The sequence below is a fragment of the Molothrus aeneus genome, chromosome 6 (genome assembly GCF_037042795.1).
Source record: "Molothrus aeneus isolate 106 chromosome 6, BPBGC_Maene_1.0, whole genome shotgun sequence".
Classification (NCBI taxonomy): domain Eukaryota; kingdom Metazoa; phylum Chordata; class Aves; order Passeriformes; family Icteridae; genus Molothrus; species Molothrus aeneus.
The window spans coordinates 17,002,143-17,025,435 of NC_089651.1; the positions used below are offsets into that span (position 1 = coordinate 17,002,143).

The 23,293-nt window shown below is 36.8% G+C and overlaps 1 protein-coding gene across 1 annotated transcript in view; it reads right to left on the reverse strand.

The window, feature by feature from the left end:
• The window catches only part of MUC5AC (mucin 5AC, oligomeric mucus/gel-forming), a 45,546-nt gene extending 24,529 nt beyond the window's left edge, over positions 1 to 21,017 (reverse strand). Inside the window, exons 1-27 of the mRNA XM_066552529.1 lie at positions 20,945 to 21,017; positions 18,032 to 18,091; positions 16,786 to 17,047; positions 15,681 to 15,795; positions 15,316 to 15,406; positions 14,831 to 14,943; positions 14,109 to 14,325; positions 13,653 to 13,778; positions 12,518 to 12,635; positions 11,603 to 11,741; positions 10,353 to 10,463; positions 9,888 to 9,957; positions 8,977 to 9,114; positions 8,728 to 8,892; positions 7,912 to 8,006; positions 6,815 to 6,941; positions 6,009 to 6,264; positions 5,336 to 5,385; positions 4,626 to 4,726; positions 4,346 to 4,497; positions 3,683 to 3,821; positions 3,477 to 3,590; positions 3,016 to 3,195; positions 2,280 to 2,519; positions 1,555 to 1,711; positions 822 to 950; positions 346 to 487 (exon numbers count right to left, since the gene is read on the reverse strand). Of these exons, the coding sequence (XP_066408626.1) occupies positions 346 to 487; positions 822 to 950; positions 1,555 to 1,711; positions 2,280 to 2,519; positions 3,016 to 3,195; positions 3,477 to 3,590; positions 3,683 to 3,821; positions 4,346 to 4,497; positions 4,626 to 4,726; positions 5,336 to 5,385; positions 6,009 to 6,264; positions 6,815 to 6,941; positions 7,912 to 8,006; positions 8,728 to 8,892; positions 8,977 to 9,114; positions 9,888 to 9,957; positions 10,353 to 10,463; positions 11,603 to 11,741; positions 12,518 to 12,635; positions 13,653 to 13,778; positions 14,109 to 14,325; positions 14,831 to 14,943; positions 15,316 to 15,406; positions 15,681 to 15,795; positions 16,786 to 17,047; positions 18,032 to 18,091; positions 20,945 to 21,017 (3,680 nt within the window). The remainder of the gene's footprint in view (positions 1 to 345; positions 488 to 821; positions 951 to 1,554; positions 1,712 to 2,279; positions 2,520 to 3,015; positions 3,196 to 3,476; positions 3,591 to 3,682; positions 3,822 to 4,345; positions 4,498 to 4,625; positions 4,727 to 5,335; positions 5,386 to 6,008; positions 6,265 to 6,814; positions 6,942 to 7,911; positions 8,007 to 8,727; positions 8,893 to 8,976; positions 9,115 to 9,887; positions 9,958 to 10,352; positions 10,464 to 11,602; positions 11,742 to 12,517; positions 12,636 to 13,652; positions 13,779 to 14,108; positions 14,326 to 14,830; positions 14,944 to 15,315; positions 15,407 to 15,680; positions 15,796 to 16,785; positions 17,048 to 18,031; positions 18,092 to 20,944) is intronic.
• Between the last annotated feature and the right edge of the window lie 2,276 nt (positions 21,018 to 23,293).

Genomic DNA, 23,293 nt, shown 5'->3' on the forward strand with positions numbered 1-23,293 from the left:
CTGCTCACTTCTAATGAATTTCACATAATGAGTTTAGGTATATATTTTTAAAAATTCTCAGACTATTCCCTAACTAAAATTATTTTAGCTTGTTTTCACTTCATTTAATAATGATAATAACTTTAAAGGACTTTAATAGATATACAAAATAAATAGTAAATTAATATCTTGATGATAAAATGTTTCACTAATATTATCATTTAATTTCCTGGGAAGGGAAGAAAATTAGACATTGTTCATCAGCCTCTGACTGGCCTAGTTGCTGTTGGTAATTAACAAATTTAACATGATGAATTATGTTCCACAATTTTAAACTCTATTTTTAAAATTCTTTTCTAATCCTACCATGATTCACAATTCTGCTTTGAAGGCATCTCCACTCCTGGTTTGTAATTTTTTCCATCTTCATAACAACCACAATAAGAAACACAGGTCATGGTTTCCTCATCAAAATAGGGCTTATTCTTTGGACATTGTGGATAGCAACCTGCAATAAAAAGACAGTCAAATTTACAGTAGGCCTTTCATAAGTATAAATAAGTCTACACTCATATCTGATTTTCCCAAAATGTGCTACATGGTAAGTGGAATGTCAGATCCTTTTACTGCTATTCCTTTGATAGCACATTATGCTTTGGAGTATTTTGTCCTCATCTTCATTCCAAACAAGTACATAATCCATTAGAGAATACAATACTAATTAGAAAATCTCTTGTTATAATTTGTAGTGCAAACATGTCATACACTGAGTAATACAAATTTTGTTCACCATACTTTTTTTAACCTTTCAAGTAGAATGAGATATACATAATTATGTCTACCTTCCAAACCCCTCATCTCATGAAGGCATTTCCCACTTGGATTATTGCAGGTCTTCATACAAGGTGCTCCACATGGCTTGTAGTGCCACTCACATTCCCCTTGTGGATTATAGTAATCACAGAAGAGAGCTAGAAGAAGAAATGCCAGAAAAAAAAAAATCTGTGATGTTTTAGCTCTATACTGTTTCCATTTTGCTAGGTAAAAATCCAATGGGCTCAGCATAACCTCATAGGTTGTGAACAATATCTCGTTTTATTGCTAATACAATACAATTGTTAAATTTCTAAAATGTTTTAACACCAATAAATATATTCATCATAGAACAGAGTTACACATTAAACATGAAAAATCAGTTGACTGAATCACAGATCTTAGCTAGCATACACTAGTTTTTATTTACAAGGAACCTCATGTAGACATATGGCAGTGTAATAAAATACCATATTTCACCAGTAGTATATCATGATTGTTAAGTTAATTAGACACTAATCACACTGCTTGTAAAATTATTAGCTGTGGTTTCATTTTACCAAGATAGTTGGGTAAATCAGTAGAAGACAATCTGCTTTGCTGGGGTTTTTTTCAAGTGGTTTTTTTTTTTAAGCATACAGCTGTGTCTCTTAGAAATACAATTTTATCCTTCCTTTCTTGTTCTACTTTGTTTCCGTTTTTTCCCCCCTTCTGTTTTCTTTCTCTCTGAGCCCCTTAAAAAAGTAGTGGGTTGAAACTCACGACAAATGGATGGGGTTCTCCATGATATGCAGATGTCTAGCTCATTACATGCTTGAGCGTAGGCAGCTACTGCTGTGCAGAAACATTCACAGTCTCCTCCAGTGTCACAGGCACAAGCATCATCCACACATGCTTGGTAATATTCATTTGGTTCAACCTGATAGAGAAAACATTCAAGTTTTCATACCCTTGTCCTCTTTGCACTGTCCTAAAATAGCTGAATAAGATATCTGAAACTCATAGGTCTGTATGAGAGAAAGCTAAGAAACGAAGAAATAATGAGAATGCTTTGAGAAATCAAGAGGAAAATGTAGAATAAAGCTATTGCTAGTAAGCTGCAATATTAAAAACTGTTTGGTCTTGAGGACATTTGCAAAATACTGGTAATTACTATAAGCTAGTAGAGAGTTATACATATTAGGTGGCTGATATTTGTATTAGTAGGAAATTATGCTGTTAGCAAATAAACATATCTTGAGATTTATCTACTCTTGCTCCTTCAATTAAAACAAACAAGCTAACCAACGAAAACAAAGTTCTTTAGTGTACTTGCTCAAGACAAAAGCTGAGAAAATAAAAGTGAAAGTATTTCTATGCAGGAACTTGGTCAAGCTTCACTTTGTCAAGCATGACAGAATGTACTTTAGAGTATTTTTTAATCTATTCCACATAAAAATGGATGTAATCATTTTGTCAAGAATTCAAGACTAAATTGTTTGTCATACCTGTGAGTGACACTTCGCAAACACTTCACTGGTGATGATGCTGCATTGCTTTTGTGCCCAGGCTTTCCTGTATGGGTTTGCAGTGCATGGATCCTGCGTACGATTGGCATTTGGGCAGCTAGAAGATACTTTCCAGCTATTGGCAAACTCCAGCACATTTCCTACCACAGACTGACTGCGAGTAGTGAAGTCATTATTTCCATTGCCATCATAGTTTCCACAAAGTCCGCAGACATGGCCCTGCATCAGGATAAACAAACAAAATGACAAAGATCAGTAAGGTACAATTTCTTAGTATCTGTGAGTAACAGACCTCAAGACAACTCTTATGTAACCATCTTATATAAGATTATTAATGCCTATTTAGTAACAGTGTTGGACATTTTCATAAAACACTTTTCAGGAAGAGATGTCTCTAGCTAGTTGTTAGAAAGAAGAAGTAGACTGATGGTTTTGTTCTAAGTACTGAGCTATTTAGTTTTAGCTGATCCTAAATATGTCTCTTCAGTGAGGGTTTTCCCTGAAGAAAGCTGCTGATAAAGCTGCTGTTATGCCATTGCTGAATAATGTAATTTAAGGATAATGCATAGTACACAATTTAAGTCAACACAACAAGGATAATATGTGATTTCTGCTCTTCTGGTTTACAGCCTGAATTTCCACCCTCTTTCTTTGAGAGATAATATGACTATGTTACAGAAGTAATTTTATTCATGTTTTCACTTTTAAAGTATACCTGAAAGCTGGGACTAAGTTTGATGAATATACTGGTTTTCTTGTCCCACATGAGTATCAGACCAACAGTAGTATCAACCACCAGGTAGATGCCCATGGAACGGACTTGGAATGGCATTTTTCCTCCAGGTGTCCTCTGGATGACATCAGAGTGTCCATCACTGAGTACCAGCTCATAGTTCTAAGACAGGAGAAGAAAAAGTTAGAGGCCAATTTAAAAAGTCACTATTTTGTAGCTGTATATATTGACAGTAACTTCTTGAAATAATATCATCAAGAGGATCCTATTCAACAACCTCAGGTTAAGAAATTTCTTTGTAGATTTCCCACCTCTGCTTTCTAGAGCAGAAAGCAAAAAAGAGTCTAGTGACATTTTCATTATGTTGGAGGCCACTTCTCCTATGCAGTCTATCTAGGACAGCTTGTTCCATCCTTCTGGCACAACTAAAAGAAAATACTTACACCCAGGAAAACTTTAATAGACTTAGAGCAGGTAGTTCCTGTAGTGCCACATGGAATGTTCTCAGTGATGACTCTGAAGGTTCCCTGGTTCATAGCTTGTTGACCGCAGTAGTTCTGAAACAGGAGAATGATATTCACTCTTTACTATATTGAAGGTATTTAGAGCAAAGGTATTTAGAGCAAAAATCTAGGCAAGACTCTGTTACCTGGACCAGAACATATTCACAGTCTCCTTCAAAATCAAAGCGTTTGCCATCAAAGGTGGTATAATGCCCATCTCCATAAACAGAACATGTTTCCAGGCAGGGTTCCTCAGAGCATTGCCATTTTCTGTTTCTACATGTACTAAACAAGACAAAAAGCACTCCAAATGTAAAAACTAGACAAATACACAATATAAATATAGGTACATTTCTGTATTTTAATGTGTGTTAAGATTCTAATGAAAAAATGAGGTTTGCTTATTCTCAAAAATGCAACATAGCTCAAGAACTATTGGAATTTATGCAAAGACTGGGTTACTTAATGTAATGAATCAACTGTATCAGAAGACACCAATTCTTTCACATTTCCAGATCCTGTTGGATCTATTGAAATGGAAGGATTTCCTTGGAAGAAAGAAGATTTTTTGACTTGAATGAACATGACAACATCAAAACCATGGTGTTTTTCTGACAACTTGCAATTTCTGGGCTGTGCCATTGAGAAAAATAGACAGAGCTTACTTTTTAGGCACTAAGTGCATTGTTTTCTGCAGGATTCCTTCCTAGAAATCTTGATACTGCTAGAGTGAAATTATGTTATTTGCTTAGATCTTAAGCTGTTCTATTTTTTTATTTCCAAAATATTATTTTTCAATATGCTCTTACCAGTTGTTACAGCCAACTCTGATTGATTCTCCTGGACTGTAGGAATTCCCGTTGTGAATACATGGACAGTCTTCTGGAGCAATGCAGCCACCTTTGCCATCCAACACTTGATCATGAGGACATACGCAGCCAGAGACACAGTGAGTTTTGTACTGTAAGGACCATAAAGAAAACATGTCTTGAAACATTCCCCTGGTGGAAGAGTCCAGCTGTAGCTGGTAATTGTAAGAGATATCTTGATTAATATATTTTCAACTAGGTATAAAGAGTCTGTACTTACACATTCCATATCTAGAGTCTGACAACTCTTCTGGCATCCTGCTCCTACCACATTTGCAGTGACATTGCCACAGTCAACATAAACCATAGGAGGCACACAGACTGAAAGAGAGAAAAAGCCATGAGAAATGTGAGACCAATCATGCATTTGTATCTTTGTGTTTCCAAGAAAAAATGGAAATACTCCTTTGTGAATTATGTGTACCTTAATGTGATGCATGTAGTGAGAGAGAAACCAAATAATGTTTTGATCTCATATTCACGTGGTTTTTGTGATTATGCTTGGACTACTCAATAAAATGAATTTTTATTTAGCTTCATGAAACTCTTCCTTTCAGAAAAACAGAACAAAGCAGGATAACAAATATCCTTGTTTACTTGTTTGGGCTTTTTTTTTCTTTGGTTGCTTTGGGGTTTTTTGCTTTTACATTTTAATTAAAATGTGAATAGTTTTCCTCTCACACTGAGTGAGGTGACTAAGTATCCTTTTACCCTGGTAACCCAGGGGGTTCTAACTTGTTTCAGCCATCTGAAAGGTAAGACAGTGTTTCTTTATATTTTGAGAATGTCCTCTACATTACAGAAGACCTCAGTTAATTTTCTTGGTTGATTTCAGACTTGTACAATTTGCATCACTATGAGGAGAATAAAGAAATTAAAAGAGTGATGGTAGAAAGGGAGAGTTAAAGAAAATCTTAAGTGATATGTTACCTGGTTCAGGCTTCTCTCCAATGCAGCTCAGCTTTCCATAGGCACAAGTGCTATAAAAAGCAGGGAATGGATATTTTAAAATTTTTTCTTGTTAAGTTTCAGCCTATTTCCCAATGAACTTGAAATAATGGAAAATTACTGTGCGATAAAACAAATAAAATGTGTCCTTTATAAATAGTTTCCACATTTAAAAATATTAATATTCTATATTAGAGTAGAACAAAATACAAGTAGATTCCATATAATTAAATGTTTTTTCTGTCTATATGCCTGGTTTAAAGCTGTCCTTCAGAATAGTTCAGATTTCCATATAATGGGAATAATCTGTAACAGGATTATCAGGCATCTTTCACCATGGAACAAGCCTTTTCCAGTCATGGGTAAGAAAAGTATGTGTGGAGGCAAGGGAGGAAGGGAGGCAGAGAGAAAGGGACAAGATGGGAGTTTGGCTGTTAGGAAAGGCTGACCCACCACAGGACTGTTTGTTGAATTCCTATAGTTATTTATTTACAATCTTCCAAACATGGGTAGCCCTAAGAATTTAGGAAGCTGTGATTTTTTAATTGAAAATTTTTGTTATAGAAATCATTTTGATTGGATTTCGTGACATTTATATAGTTTCACGACTGCCTATATCCAATTCTTCACTTTTTTTTTTTTACAAATCTCTTACCAGACAACACCATTATCATGAACAACTTCTCCAGAAGACAGAGGCGTTCCTTTGTAGTAACAAGGACAGCTAGAAGCAGGCACACATTTGCCACTGTCATCCATGTAGGTTCCATTTATGCAGGTACAGCCATCAACTGGGACAAACTTGATGCTGCATGTGACATCAGGCTCACTCAGAGCACGGCAGGTGGGCTGACAGGAATTGACACTGTAGGTGTACTTCAAGGACTTCGGACACAAGGTGGTGTATTTTGCTTGAGAGCAAGAAGGTGAGTCACATTTGTTGTTCATTCAAGAATCAACATAGGTATAAAGTATTTGAGATAAAGTATGTATGATAAACGTGGCATTTTATGTACACATACTTTACTGATGTCCCCAGCAGTGTAATTTTTTGTAGTACTAGAGCAAAATTTTCCCTTATAAATGTGTCATACATTTACCCATGTTAAAAAAAAAGAACAAAGTTTGATTATATTATGACACAGTATGTTTCTTCCTGTATGTTTTTATACTTTTTGTCAAAATAAGTTGAGAAACACCCTACTTATTTTATTCCTATTGCAAAGGTATTGCTCTTCAGGTTTTTTCTGATGGTTCTGAGCAAGTAATCTAACAAAGCCTGTTTTTAACATTTCTCCTTGTTTGCTGTCTTTTATAGCATTCCTTTCCTACTCAGCTTCTTGAAAGTCAATGCTACACTTAAACCCCAGTTTAACACAGTTTATTGTGGAATCCCTGAGAGCTCCTGTGTGGGGCCTTCTGGGTGACCATTTTCAAAAGGCAAAGGGATGTAAAACTTACTGCAGGCTTTGCTCCTCCATCCAGTGAGAATAACTCCTTTAGCAGCACAGGCTCTGACATAGCTGGAAAGGGCAGCACACATGCAGTCCTCACTCTTCTCACAGTTACACGTGTCAAACATACAGGTCTAGGAACAGAGGATAATATGATCACCAGAATGTCATGTCAAAACCATGGAATGCTGCAGTTTTTTAAGTGTGTTATGTTCATTAGAGGTTAAAGAGAGAGTAATCCACATGTATAAGCCTGATTTTCATTGAGCTCTTTCAAAAGAGATTATTTATGTGAAAAAAAGAGTAATTAGAGGTCCACTATTTTGAGCTATTTTTTCTTTTTATTTTTTCACATGTTGGCAGTTTTCCAACTACTTCAAATTTGTTGCCATTGTGCCATATATATTTAGAATAAATAGAGATTATTTGATGCCACCCAGCTTTTGGAGCTTTTGCCTAGGAGCCTGGGCTCTCTGCAGCAGAGGAACAAAGAATACAAGTTATTTGATGGGTTTCTATGCTGAGCAGGGATAATACAATATTATTAATTCCAGATTATGTTTATTGAGCATAATCTTACAAATTTCCAATAACAGGAAGGTTTTTTAAAGTACCCAGGGACTCTGGTACAGGGTTTCATCACCTTGAATTCCTAGAACATTTTCATTCACATCTTGTCTAATTCTCATTGTTGCTTTTTATGCACATTGCTTGCCTTGTCCTTGCATATATGCAAAAGCCTTCTGAGAGCAGTTCAGAGAAATTAAAGTGCCAGTTAAGACTCTGGCTAAAGCTTGCGTTATATCGCTCAGAAGGGACAATTTTTATCCTTTGATAGGAAATCCAAACTCCTAACTTAGTCTTTAAATTTATGCCTAAAAATAGGTGCAGGAGGAATACACCTGTATGCTTAACCTCCAGGGAATAGAAAGATAGTTTCACAAAGGAAGAAATTTCATATTGTATAGATAAGAATGAACGCTTGGCTTTTAAAGAACTATGAATTCATCCCCTCACAACAGGCAAGCTACTCTCTCAGGTGTTAGTATCAGAAATCTGAGTCTTTTTCTCCTATATTGGATGGATTGAGTTAGAGCCAAATACCTTATGGTAAACTTCTGGATTCACTGTTGAGTGACATTCAGCAAAAGGTCCCGTGGTGTCAGAGAGCAGTCCACACCAGTGCTGAGCATACTGGTCTGTGAATTGAAAACATGGTAAGGATTTCTGTGGCAGTGCATTTGCAAAACTCTTGTCTCAACATAACTATACCTCCTCCAGAGAAATTACAGAAGCTTAACATTACAATATAATTAAGCTCTGCATTAGCTGAGGCACACAGTCTTTCACTTCCTCTAGGTAGAAGTATGAACTCTTCATAAACTGAATGTTTTCTAATTCATGATAATTGTCATGGAATAGGCTAAAGATACCCCTAGCTGAATTTTAAAAAGGAAGGTTCACACTGTAAATTAAAACTATGCTAGTTCATCTCAGAAAACAGAAAAGTAGCTGGTGAATACTCAAGAATTATGTATTTTGTTGGCTGAAGTGCAGCTTGAATGCTTTCAGTCTCTGAACTGTAAGTCTGGTTCTTAGTTTAACAGTGGAAGTACTACAACCTTCAGAGGGGCCAGGCACAGCTGCGACAATTAGTCATTTCCAGGAATGAATCCCTAATATGCTGTATGGTTCTAGTTTCCCTTAGGTAAGTTGACTTGCTGTCTTGATACTAGAAGTCTTCCATTAATTAATAACTAGTGAAATATTTTGGATCTTCAGATATATTCCTTTGGATCAACTGAGGAAAATTGTGTGCATGTGCAAATAGTTCTGTTATCTTGGCTAAATGCTTGGTAGTTGATCAGCTTATTCCATCTTTGCATTTGAAAGGAGAATAGAAGAGATTGCTGAGCTTACCATTTTGTATGCTGACAGTGCAGGGGTCCTCAAAGGTATTTTTGGCATCAGGACAATCAGCCCGAGTTTTCCAAGTATTGCCAAAGGCAGCTGAAGTGCCCTCTATCACACCACTGGTGGTTTTGAAATCATCTGTCTGTACATCATTGAAGTTTCCACAGAGACCTGGAAGGAAGCAGATGGTCTGTGCAAGTCTCCTACAGGATGACAGGTGCTGGTGAAGGCACTTGTTAGGACAAGGTCACTCACCACAGGTCTGCCCTTTATGTGATGGGTCCAAGTCTATAAAAACTTGCATTAAAGGCACAAGTTGAACCTGTAGCTGAAGACCAAAAGTTGTTTGCAGAATTATGAAGAAAGATGAAGGCCTGAAGATGGTGACATTTGCTAGGGATATAAGGAAAAAAAATAGTTATAATTTCATTGGAGATGAGCAGTTGAAAATAATCGTTCATTACAGGAACAATATAATAGAGGAATTCTACAGCTGTGTTTGATATGATCCAAGCTTCTGAAGAACTGGGGGGAAAATAATCCTTACAGGATTTCAAATCCAGCACCAAAACAGTCTAACCTAAACACCTAAGCAACAAATGTATACAAAACCTCCACTTTCTGTCAGGTGTTTTAAAATGAGGGAAGAACACACACTTCTGTTGTTATTTAAAAAGTTGCCTTCGCTATAGCACTACTTATTTGAAGAGTCCAATGGAGTCTGGACCTATTCTGTCCATTCATGGTTTGATTTGTGTTCAGGTGCAGTAGTGTTTGAGAAGAACCAGCATGTGAGAAACTTCAGTGATGAATGTGCTTTCAGAACAAGGACAGGGGGAACACAGAACTAATGACTTGAGAAATTGGAGTCCCGTTGCATATCAGAATTTTTCTTTCCTCTCTTATGACAATGTTTGGATCTGAAAGTGTGAAATAACACAATTTGCTTGAACTAATTAGATGTTGCTAAATATAAACAATGATCTTACTGAAGTTATTAGTGTTGAATAGGCAAATCCTATTACATAAAAATGGGAGATAGTGCTCTATGGCAGTGCTCTGGGTTTGCTGCAGTGTAACCATAGGTAGAATTTATTTTTAGTTTAACTCATGTAATAACATTTTAAAAGAAAAATGAGAAATAGAAGTTTTTCAAAGGAACTTACCTGCTGAGAATGGTAACTGTGTGTAGATCATATTCACAAATACACTCCCAGAAGGCTGGATCATAATGTTCTGTCCACAAGAAAAGACAATTATTATCAAGCAGATAAGTTAAATACTTTCCAAATGTTTCCTATCCAATACTACTCAAGATAAAGGGAAAAAAATGGAGCAGGACTATGATGACATTCTGATTCCTGTACTATTTCTGTAATCTTTATTGCTGTGTTCCACTAACTGTCCAAGAGAGCAAAAACCAGAATTTATCTAAATAACAGAAAGCTAATAAGATCTTCTCTTCTAATGTGCTTACTTTACTACAAGAAAAATTAAGAATAATGTTCAAATTTGATAAAACAAAAAGGCAGTGCAAATTTCTTGTCTGTGCTGTTAGGTGTCATTTGCCTTGTCTGTTAATCTTAGAGAACATCCCTGTAGGATGTCAGGTGTGTACATCTGCTGCTCACCGTTTGTCCTCCGTTTAGGCTGATGGCTACACCCTTGAGGCACGTCTCAGTGTCAGTCAGGCCACACTTGTGGATGTCCCCCAACACTGTGAATTCATTGCTGTCACAGAGCTTGAGAAGAAAACCAAAGATATTGTTAAAAGGATTTTCTATATTGAAATAGTTATATTAAAAAAAAAATCACATGCAAATGAAATTCTTAGTAAAGCTAATCTGAACATTAAAATTTCCTCATGCATTAGCAAGACGAGTTCCTAATGTATAGGCAATACCTGTTTAGTATGCTAGAGCAGAAGGAGGAGTGCTTTTCTTGCCCACTGCTTATGAGGTTTACCAGAGGGACAAAAGATTGTTTCCAATGTAAGACCCTGGTGATTTGTACATTCTTTAAATATCCTCTCATAGAAAATGAAACTAAAATTATTATTCAGGAAGTTAATGCATAAAGGTTCAGATTTCTACTCAGTTCTGATTTTCATAGGACTGTGTTCATCTTCAAAGTGTGCCTAATGGCCAAAACACAAGAGGGAAAGACTCAGAGAAGGCTGTGATTCTGAATGTGTCTTATCACTTTTTTTGGCATATTGAAGACTAAATTGAGGACAGCTGAGATGCATAATTATAGCAATCTAGAAATTCAGTATTACATTTTGGGGCTTTTTGTACAAATCAGGGGTTTTCCTCTGCCTCCAGAGACCCTGAGAATCTAATTTTACATGTTGGCACCAAAAGGAGGAGTTTAATGTGTAAGTCTGACCTATGCTGCCATTGTGCATCAAGGCAGTGCTTGTGAATCTTATCCAAAAGTTTCAATGATTTTAATCATTGAAACTTTTGGATAAGATTTCTAAATCATCTCATTCCAGCTCATTTCTAAGATTTTATGATTCTTTTGCTTGGTAACATTCAGATCGATCATGTCGATAACAGATTTTATTTAATATGAAGTCCTTATGAAAATAGTTTAGTCATTCAGTAAAAATAAACAATGAATACACCTAGGGTTATGAAATCTAATAAAAACTCAGTGCAAATCCTAAAAAATTATCAAAACCCACAAAAATACTACAATATTATTTAGCATAACCCTAACAGAAAAGCCCCTGAAATCCATTTAAGGGTGTTAACCCTATAATCATGTTAACCCTCAATGACTCAGAAAACTGATGTGTTTGCCAGAAGTTTTCATCAAAAAACATTATATGCAATAAAAACGTTTTCCTTTAGTAAGGATTGTGACTCATTTTTACCTTGGTTAGGACATAACTACAGTCTCCAAAGAAGGAATAGTATTTCTCATCAAATGTTGAAATGTGGGAACCTCCTTCAATACTGCAAGTCCCAGGGCACGACTGAGTGACACAAGACCATTCACCTCCAATACAGGTACTGAAATGAAGGAAGCATTCAGTAAAATCAGAGTAATGCAAGTGCAAACAAAATAAAAAGGCAATAAGAGCAGATGATATCCTAGTTTTCCTCTTGAAACACTGATCACACTGTCAAAGAAAGCAGTATTGCTTAGAAATCTCAGACAAATATGGGGCAGGCACATTTACGTTAAGGTGATAACTTTCTATATATATTGTTGTTCATTTCCAATCTTTGGACAGAATTCAGTCCTGGTGAACTTGTAATCCATGTCAAATATTTTAAGTATTTATTGGAAAATAAATAAATACGCAGGTGCAGTTGCATACACTTATGCAGTAATACTTCAGTAATTATAGGGATAATAAAAAAATATATATTTGTCAAACATGCCCCTCAAATGTGAACTCCCACACTAAATGGAACATGCCCCCAAATGTCATGATCTCCATAATATTTATATGAGCACATTTGCATTACACTGTAGGGCTGCAAAGGTATAGCACTAATTCACATTTTTAAACACCTCTGGTACTTGACTTTGATTATCTCCCTTCACTGGTATTTCTTGAAATTGAACAGGTGTTCAAAAACTCAAATTTTTGTTCCAAGTGTGAAGGGAAAACAGACATCAAAGCAACCTCTAAAGCAGTGTAATTATGGAACTTCAATTGGTAAGTAGTTGCTCATTTGTTTTTTAGGGGGAAATCAGTAAATATTCAGCTCATGCACAAAAAACCCCCAACTCAAAACCAAAAAAAACCCCAAAAAAACAGAAAGTGAGAAAATATTACCATGATCTGCATTTAGATGAGAAGGAGGCACCAGGAGCATAAGTTTCACCTTCATAGGTACAGTGGCATTCTCTGCGGGGAATGCAGCCGGCACCATTAACATCATCAAATACCATTCCTAGGGAAAGAAAGGGTCTGTTATTTATTCTGTGCACTGCAGAACTTGCCTTTGAACACATATCTAGCAGATGCCTGAGACTATGTACTGTTTCTGCTGTGCTTTAAAATAATAGAATGCAAGCTATGTGGAGATTGAAGGGCTATATTCCATTGAAATCTATTTAAAAATCTTAGCGTGATCAAAAGGGACCTCTAGGAAAATCCCTTTCTGTTATGGATTTCATTAGAATGGAATTAGGATTAAAACTATTAGGTAATGAGCTGAAATAGATGAATCATTTATAAGACTGCCCAGGGACATATCTGTACAGTAAGTATTTCTATGCCCAGAGACAGAGGATTGCCTTAGAGAAGTCAATGCTACTACACAAACAAGTGATGGTGAATTCTGTGAGACATCATGGGGATGGGCAGAACAGCTGCAAGGGGTGACGCTCCTGTGATATACAGTCACAACAGCAACAAAAAGTTACACACAGAAGTATGCACAAAGAATACATCTGTCTTGTACTGATATGCAGTTCTTGTGTATAATTCTCTGAAGGACCAGATCTAACACACTGCCTAGTGCTTTGTCAACTCCTTGTTGTTTAAACATATAACACTTGACAAGAAGGATTTGGTCATTTGTGGAACCAGATGTAGCTTTGCTAGCAGCAGGAGTTATGATTGCATGCAAAATCTGCTTAAACATTTTATACTTTCTGTGAACTGAGTTTGAATGCTGAGAATAGAAGACTCTGCTGTTGTTAGGAGCAAATTATCTTATTCTAAGTTCAGTGATTTTATATATATACATAAAAAGTATATATATAAGGAATATTTGTTGTTTAAAAGGCCATATTTAGTAATTTGAATAGAAATAGTGCATCCAGGGGAGAAATGTAGCAATTACTTCCATGATAATCACGCTGATGATGTGATGGGAATGATCCAGAGTAAGAAAGTTATTAAATGTGTACAGGTGAGTACTCTAGGGTGGTTGGTATGAGAAAAGAGCAGGAAATGAGCTTGCCTGGAGGACAGACACAGCCATCTGTACAGTGATCTTCACAAAGTGCAGATCGTTCCGGGTTGCTGCACGTATCGGAGCAGGGAGAGCCACACTCATGGTATTGCATGTTGAATGGACATGATTTGGCTAAAAGTAAAAAGAGTATTATAAAGCTGACTTTTCATTTAAAAGCTGGAGAAAACATTTTTTTTTTTTTTGCAATTTAGGTTGTTTTCTGTCAAGCTATGACAGGGTATCCTGATCCAAGCAGAGGCTGAAACATTTTAGATTTTCTGATTCATATTGAAAACCCCCTAATCTTCCATATTCCCAAAGTCTTGTGTGTGACCAGGTAAAAACTGATTTCATTATAAGTGCATGCAATTTTAAACTGTCTTCTTCAGGAAAAAAACCTCACATATGTGAAGTTTGCTAGATGTGTAAGCACAGGTGGAGGTCCCTTCCCGAGATACTCACGGCACAGGTCTGAGGTTCTCCAGTTCTGGGGCTGTCCACCTGCATGAGCACACTGCCGGGAGTACTCAGCAAAGGTGTTGCACATGCAGAAGTCAGCCATAGAGCTGTCACAGTGGCACAGGTCTTGTATGCAAGTTTCAATGTAGTCCTGGACATTCACAAGCATGTTACAACTTGTAAATGCTTTGCTGGTCAATACTGTCTCACAGATAGAGGCCTAGGAAGGAAAAGAGAGAAGGTAAACAAAGTGTTAAGAACATATGAAAATAATTATTTAAGGCATGGAGCAGAAAAAAAAAAAAAATCAAAGATTGATCTGGTCCAGAAACCCTTCCAACAGTATCCATAAGCTGATATTTAAGGAAAAATATAACAATAGGGCAAAACCACATGGAACTTCATTGAATAACTCTAGTAGCTTCCATATCCTTAGTTACCCTCAACTCAGGTCACTTCCCAAGCATTATATAATTTTTTAATATAAAGATATCCTCAGTAATTTTCTCTTTCAGGAAAATATGCAGTCTTCTTGTAGAAGGGGAATGCAAATTTTTGGCATTCACCTTAGCAAAGAATTCAATATGAAATTAAGAATATTTTTCTTTTGAGACCTACAGCTGAGTCATATTCATGCTCTATTTTTTTCTCTCTTCTAAAAAGTTTTTTCCAAGGACAGAGAATGTATTCATAGTGAGAAAACAAATTTTGAGAGATGTTCTTACAAATTCTCTTGAGCAGTTCATCAGAGAAGTAGGAGGAATAGGATCATCACATTGCTCTGTGGGTCCATCCATCTTCTGCCTATTACCAAACTGTATGGGGGTCAGTTTTGTCTCTGTAAAAAACAGTTCAAATATTAGAATAATGCTTACTAAATTTTGCATGGAGTTATTTTCTTTTGTAACACTACCTGCTATGACATGAACAGTCATATTACCAAATAATATATAATATAAATAAATATTTTATATATATATATATATCACTAAAATATGAAGGGGGAAATATGAACAGTATATATAAAAAACTGGATCCTAACTACTGAAAACAAGTAGAAATTTTTATGTGGCAGGTCTTAAAATATCTAACAGTGATGGAAGTAGTCTAATTACATCTCAAAGTCCCGACTTTGCACAAATGACATCATAGGAATACATGAAGAAGAAAAAGAAAGCACCAGTACTTAATAATGCTTATTATTACTTACTCCCTGAAATAAATTCATTGCTGACTGGAATTCCATTGAAGTCCCCACAAAGTCCACAAGTTTGATTGGCATATTTTTTATCTAGTTCCACCTTAAAAAAAAAAAAAAAAAAAGGAAGGAAGTTTATAGAAATGACAGTCTTGATTCTTGATGGTTAGGATCACAGCCTATACCAGTACTGCTTATTGCTTCTGAGCTGAGCTTGGTGGGGAAAAAGTGGGAATTTGAGAGAAGACAGAACAAGACACTAAAAATGGACACAAATCCAGAAGTAACTAATGCCTGCCTGGCTGTAATACTGCAAAGGTGTAAGCAGACTATTTTCAAAATACAGACTTTTTGCTGTGTTTTGAATGTCTTCTTACCAGGAGGGCATCTTGTCCATTCCAAAGGAAGGTCAGTCCCAACTTGGCAGAAACTTTCAAATAGTTGTTACTTCTCTCTATAAAGACTCCCATATGGCTGTAGGGCATCTGGACCCTGGGGAAAGATCATCATAAGTCAGCAGGGGTAGGGACAGAATATCCATTGAATGTTCACAATGATATCCTGTCTCATTCTCTTTGAGAATTTTCAACACGTATCTGTGAAGAAATTAGAGCAGTAACTACTACAGACAACACAGGTTTTTAATATTTTGTCCATTTCCTATGCATTGCCTCTCATTGTGCAAATGGATCAGCCTTACTTTCCCTGTTGTTCCTTTTGGCTTTTCCATTAAGGGTGTTTTGCTGGGTAAAATGTTAGCATAGGTCTGTGGTTGTATTTTTCAAAAAAGTGCTGGGAGGCTCTGTTTTGCAGCCAGTGTGCTTCAGGATATTGCTATTTACTCCTTGAAGCATTTGCTAATAAAGGGATAGACTCCAGGCTTTCTGTGGCATGAGTGCCATTCAGGAAGCTGTACCCAAGATAACCTTTAGACCAGTTCACTGTACATAGCTGCCATAGCAGACAACTCACTGTGGGATAGCTGCCCAAATATTTACCTGGCATTTTGGGTAGGTTTCACACCCTATGCCAAAGTCAGTGCTATAATTACTACATAGATAGCAAGTTTGCAGAACAGATAATTTTAAATTAATTCAGGTACAAGCTGAAGAGCAGTCACTGCTCTACTGCACACTGTTCAGTACAAGAACAAAAGCTGTCAAAAATTCCTTGTAGAGATTCTGCCATGGTAAAATTAATGGAAACTACTAACTCCAAGGGTGTAAAGAATGCAGCTCATAGATTTAATTGCATACATACACTATTGTAGCAGTGGGACAGCATATTGGATACAGCTCATCTGAACAAAACAGCCATGGGGATAATCTGCACAAGTGACACTTAACTTGCTGTCAAGCCCTCCTTTGTTTTTGTTACTACCTCAGGAAGGACCCGAGCCCCCCCACTGCTTGGGAGCAATGATGAAATGAGGGAAAGGGACACTTGCTCAAAGAGCCCACTGGGAACAAAGTAGGAACATACAGTTTGTTGTCGAGCAGGACAGAGCTGGGGGTCAGTTCGATCACTACTCCTTCCAGCTTCATGATGACGTGAGTGATCACAGTAGCATTTTCCACCATTGCACGCCTAATCTGGATGTTGAAGTCCTCATAGGAAGACTTGCAGTTGGATGCAAAGATGTAATTGCAGACCCCAGGGAAGTAAAAGATGTCCCCATCAAAGGTCTTGAAGTGGAAGTTACCCCATGTGCTGCAAACACGGCCATTGTGATAGGGGTTGCCAGCTGTGGATTCAAAATAAGCAATAAGAATTTTCTGTAGTTTTTTTGTAATACCCTCTGTGTAGATGTTTTATCCCTCCTGCTTCTTTCACCAGTGTCTTTCCAAAAAGCTCATCTTTTTTTCTGTTTTGTCAAGCTATTTGTTTGTCATTATTTATTTATTTCAGTTGCTTTTTGTGCTTAATCAGTTTTGCATAGGGATATAGGGACTAGGATCAAAAGAGACCTCTGGGGTCACTAGATCCAGTGCTCTAGTTCTGATTACTGCCCTATGCCATATATCCTTTCCTAAATGTATGGAGTCTTCAAGTTTCACCATAAAACCATATAAAAGCTAGTTTAAAACTAGCTGATACTCCTACTTGGGAAGCCCACTCGTACCCACAACTTCTAAATGGCTGGAAGACTTTTGTCAACATCATCTGAAACATATTCCTGTCCCATATATCCCATGTCCTTGGTTGTTCTTGTGCCAAAATTACACTTCACCTTGAAGGGGTTCCACCTCCCTACTCCTCTCCCAGCCCATTTTAGAAAGCTCTTCTTTCTTTTCAGTCTTCCTTTCCTTGCAAGGATACTCTCTATAATCCCTTATCTTCCCCATCCCTTTCCACATTTACTCTCAGCCTGCTTGAATTGTACCCTCTTCCTTGGATAAGGTGTCTCAACAGTTTTCAGCACACTAGTATTTTCCTCTCTTTACTGGAAACATATAATACCAGGGAAAAACATGTACAATAGGTATACATGTTTAAATGTATATATTAAATTTTTTTCTTACAGCTGCATCATAGAGCAGTGAGTCAAAAGCACTGGATTCACATTTAGATTATCTCTGTTACCTGATTAATTAATTCTCTGTTAATTTTTTGGTTTATGATGCTAAAGGTTCTTACACAATTTATTGATTTTTTTTTTTCAGTCACTCCATGCTCTTTGTCATTAACAAGGGCACAGATATCTGAGCCATGACATTGCTTAACTTACCCTTTACTTTCAGTGCATTTGGAAAAGGTGGAATGATTGTCACTCCTTGGGATTTGAAAGCTGGTAAAAAATAGAAAGGAGAAAAAATGGCCAGGTTTAATCTTTTCTGAATTCCTAGAATATGGGTAGAGATTGCCTAGTCTTTTTAGTGAATATTTCCTACTACTAGTTACGCTCTAGTGGAAAGTTTCCACAAGGTTTTATTGGTGGTTTTTACACAATGCTTTGTATTCTGTCTTTCTATAAATTTCACTAACAGCTAAATTGCACAGACTGTACTACTTTCTTCCACCATTTGTTCAAGACTCCCATCTGATGCTGGGCCTGATACTCTGAACTCAAAAGGAGCAATATGATCCTCAGAGAACTGTATTGTAGTACTGATTACAACAGATATTTTTAAATAACCTGTGGCACACATTTTGCAGGGCAGACTTAATGATCAATTATTTCAGCCTGTCATTACTAATACAACCATCAGCTTTGGATCCTTCCACCCTTATTTTGCACTGTCCAGTTATGTTTCATGCAGGATCTTGTAGCACTTAATTATTCTAATGCTTAAGGTAGTTACAGCTTTCTTATTCTCTTGTGAGTGATGCAGTCATCTTGACATAGTGTAAAAAAATGTGCCTTTAATTACCTACTATCAAGTACCTTTGTGATATGTATGTAAACACACACCTCTTCTGAAAGTACACTTTTAGATATAAATTATGTACCTTTTGTGAAGTCAAAGATTAGATAACTGTATAATATCAGTAGAGCAGATCCACTGGGCCAGATCTCAGAGGAAATTCCCAAGTTTAGAGCAGTCAGAGCTTGTCTGAAAACTGGATATATTTTACAGAGGGTTTCTCTTTTATTGTGTGTGGTATGTGTGTAGCTAGGAATCAAAATATTCTCGTAATCTTACTGTTTACCACCTTTATTCACAAAAAACCTTACAAAGAGATCAGCATAAAAATACCTACATTTTTGTCGCTGCAGGAGAGATGGAGAAACATACTCTGATTTTGTTGGTTGTTCACCACCCTGGGCTTGAACTGGATCAAGAAGAGTAGTAAAGGAAATGTGAATGTCTAATTTTCTTGAATCCCCTCATAATGTCTCAATTATATCTGTTTAAATGTGCATCATTCCGTATATCAAAAATCAAAGACACATTTATGTACAAGAGGCCAGAAATGCATCAGGACCCATGCTACATGCAATGATGGCCAAACACCACTCCTTCAGCCTTTTCCTTTTTTAATTTTTTGGGTAATAAATTACTGCAGGGAAGCCATCAAAAACATGCCTGTGGTGATTTGAGCAGGTCCTTGTTCTGTCACAGTATACCCCTGGATTCCCTTAGAAGCTTTTCAGATAAAAGACCTAAATTTCTTAGGTTTTATGATCACTCTGTACTTTAAGCATTAGTAAAACCTTTTTTTCTAGCTAGATGGCTTTCAAATAAGTCCCTTTTGTACATGAAGAATTCACTTTAGGGTTAGAGGACTGATCTTTGTCAAAGCCAAAGTTACTCTGTATTTTCTAGTTTCAAGCATTCATTGTAATAAGCCACAGAAGGAAAATAAATGCAAAAGCCACACTATGGAAATAGGTCTTTCCAATAGATACATTTGTGCCTGTTGATTTTGCCCCAAAGCAAAGAAACCATTTTTCATTCCATTCCAGTACAGCATCAGAATTAGAATGCATGCATTATCCAGATGGGCTTTCAATGCTCTCACTGTTTAGTGAGAGTTCATCAGAGGGCAGGCTGAGGTGAAGACTATTCGGGCCAGAGAAAAGTGCGAGGGGAGGTTCACCCCCTGCTGCACCTCACAAGGGCAGTCTGTGGATAGACCACTGAAGGGGCTAAGGCTGAAAGCAGAGCTGTGGGAACTCTGCAAGTCCCCTCCTGGGGAAAGAGCTGGGGTTAGAGGACGTGTGTCCCTTTTTAAGGTAGGAACCATTCAGTGCTTCTGGGCTCCTTCAGTGCCCTGCCTCAGAGAGTTTTCTGCTTCTCTCTCCATGAACTGCGTGACTCTGCTCTGTCTCATGCCACACACACACTGCAGATCCTGCTGCCAGTGCATGTTTTACTAATGCTACAGCTAGTCCTGTCATAGGCTATTCTTTGACACTACCACTTCTTAACGTAAGTTACTGTGGGACTACCTAGGAGCTGGAAAAATATGAAATCGTGCAGTAGGATCTGCATGACAGATTAAAATGCATTTAAAATTAACATTGTTGTTACATTAAACTTAAAGGGAAATTATCAGATGAAAAAAGAAAAAAAATAATTAAAGGGGTCTCCAGCCATCTGTGACTATTAAGTGAATAGAATATTTATAGCAGTTCCATTTGTTTTCAGCCCATTACAAACCAACCCTGTGTGCTAAGCTTTTATGCAACTTCATAAGCAAGAGTAAATTAATTTTTAAAACCTATTGCCTGATGATTTTAAAGCAAAATCCTCCCTTTCTTCAATACTTTATCATCACCTGACAAATAGTCTTTAATAATTCATGCAGACATACTCCTCCACTGATTTGTTCCTTTCTAGAGATACCTTTGCACCTTTTGGTTTGTACATTTAGAAATGCTATACCACCTTAAAGTGGATATTAAAAGCTAAATGCAAGTCTTGAGGCATTTTTGTAGACATACAAGTTCAGAGAAAGTTCCACTCAATGCAGTGGAGCTGTTCCAGATTTCAGCTGGAGAAAAACAGGATGACAGTTTCAAAAGAGTTAATTTTCTCTTCTTAGGAAAGAAAGTATTTTAAGCAGAAAATAAAATCTTTCAAAGAGGTAACAGGTTCATTAACTTCACAAAGCCTAGTAAAAAATGCTTCAAACTACAAAGCAAGTTATAAATTCTTTAAAACAGTAAAAATGCCAAGCAAGTGAATCTTCCTACCTTTGATCTGTATGAAGACCAGGGCTAGTATTGATATCCATAGTGGTATTCGTGTCCCACCACCTTTACCCATCTTCTGGAGGTCCAGTAGAAACCACTGAACAACCTGCCTCTGAGGAAATACCTGTCTGTTCCCAACTCTTATATAGTGAGAGAGTAGAAGTTGGCTCAGTTCCCAGATTGTTTCACAAGGCTCTTAAAAGGTGGGGCTTCAGACATTTTCGTTTTCTTTTGCAGGTGCAGAGGTAAATAGAGGATGCTCTGACTTTCCCTCAGCTATTTACACTCTAGGAGGAGTCTTCTTTCCACACTTTTGATGAAATGTCATGAAGTGAGCAAGAAGAATTTTTGTTTAGGCTTAGTCTTCCCAAATTTTTGTTTCTTGTGGGATAAAGAAAATTTAAGAGACTTTTGAGCAGGAAGTTAGTTTGAGTGAATTGCTTTTTTTTTTTTTTTTTTTTTTTTTTTTTTAGGGCAAGTGATGATAATTAGCTTCTCAAAAAACTCCAAAGAAGTTCCACCTGATACAAATTTTTTTAAATGAGTTTACACCTGCCTGTGTAGCTACTTTGCTTGTGAGAATGAAAAAATCAAATGCTATTTAAGGTCAGCAGTTATCCCACTGGCCAAGCACAACACAGGTGTACACAATGAACAACCCTTCTGTGTTAGCAAGTCAGTAATATGGCCTTTTCCTTGAGGGTCTCCTCTTCTCATATGGGCGATTTTAGGGTTTTTTCAGCTGTTTTCCTTCGAACATGATTTCACCATTAAAAATTAGTTGGATTCTACCTATGATTAAAAAAAATCCATGTGATTTCTAGCCCTAGAGATATTAAAGGACAGATATGCAAGAATATTTTCTGGAATATTCCTTATCTTAGGAGCAATGAGGGAGTGAAGAATGCTTTTTAAGTATGTTAAAATAGTTATTTACAGCTATAGCACTTTGGGAAATTAACCTTTTATAGTGTTTTACCCTGGGGTGTAGAGGAACACAGTCTTTCACTAAGAGAGCAGATCCCATAATCCCACATGGGTTCAAACAGTTCCTGCAAGGAAGAAGGTACTGGTATAGTCTCCATATTCTTTGGAGTCATAACAATGTTCAAAATGGAATGAAGTTTAGCTGTTATGGAGGGATGTTAGATGTGCATTGAAAAGGTAGTGAAGTACTCAGGTTGCCTAGGAATACTGTCCAATTTCCATCACTAGGTTAGTAAAACACCTACATGAGAATGGTCTAAGTGCCGTTGATAGTGCTCTGGGGCAAGAGAATAGACTAAATATCCATTTGAAATTCTCTCAAATATTATTTTATATTATGTTTTTTGAAAAATTATCATGGAATCATAGAATTGTAGAATGGTTTGTGTTGGAAGGGACCTTCAAGATCACCTGGTTCCAACCCCCCGCCATGGACAGGGACACCTTCCACTAGACCAGCTCGCTCAGAGCCCCCTCAAACCTGGTCTTGGACACTTTCAGGGAATGGAGCATCCACAACTTCTCTGGGCAACCTGTTCCCACTCCTCACAGAAAGGATTTTCTTCCTAATATCTAATAAAAATCTGATTTCTGTTAGATTTGAATGAGTAACTTTAACACTAAGAGGGAAATAAAAGGCACAATTTTTACCTAAGCAGCGAAAAAAAGCAAGAAATATGCTGCTTGTCCTGAACATTTTAAAAGTACAACTATTTAAATAAAGGTGACATAACAAAATTGAATTGGAAGTTTTGAGGAAAAGAATCGTTCAGTTTCAGTCATGAGTTATACCTTTGGCAACTTCATGGATGTGTAAGTCTACAGAATTTACTTAGCACTATTTAACAAGGAAAAGAAGATGCCTACAAGATACTTGTACATACAGAAATAAATGCAGCGAAAATTTAAGGAAGTATCCTTGTCTCTAATGGTTAGTATCAAAGTTCCAGGATGAAGATTCAGAAAAAAAAATTAATGGATTTAAGTCGTATGTAATTGAAGTAATGATAAAATAGTATGGTAAACTCATGTGGGTAACACACATAAGCTTATAAAGAGATTATGTTAGTGAGAAGAAATATATACTTTATGAATCATTGTATTACTTACCACTAAAAATCAAATAATATCAACAGTTGCTATGCTGTGGTTTCATATACATTTCCTGCATGTTCAGGGAAGCACTGTGATCTCTGAGACTTCCCAGTCTGGTCATCACAATTAGTCTGAAACTGGTTTACAGTTCAGTTTAACCCCTTTAATTGAGCTTTAAGGCACCATCAGAAGTGATTTCCTATATCTGTATTTTTGACTGAAATTTTCAAATCTCATATATGTTATGAATCAATTATCCTGACACTA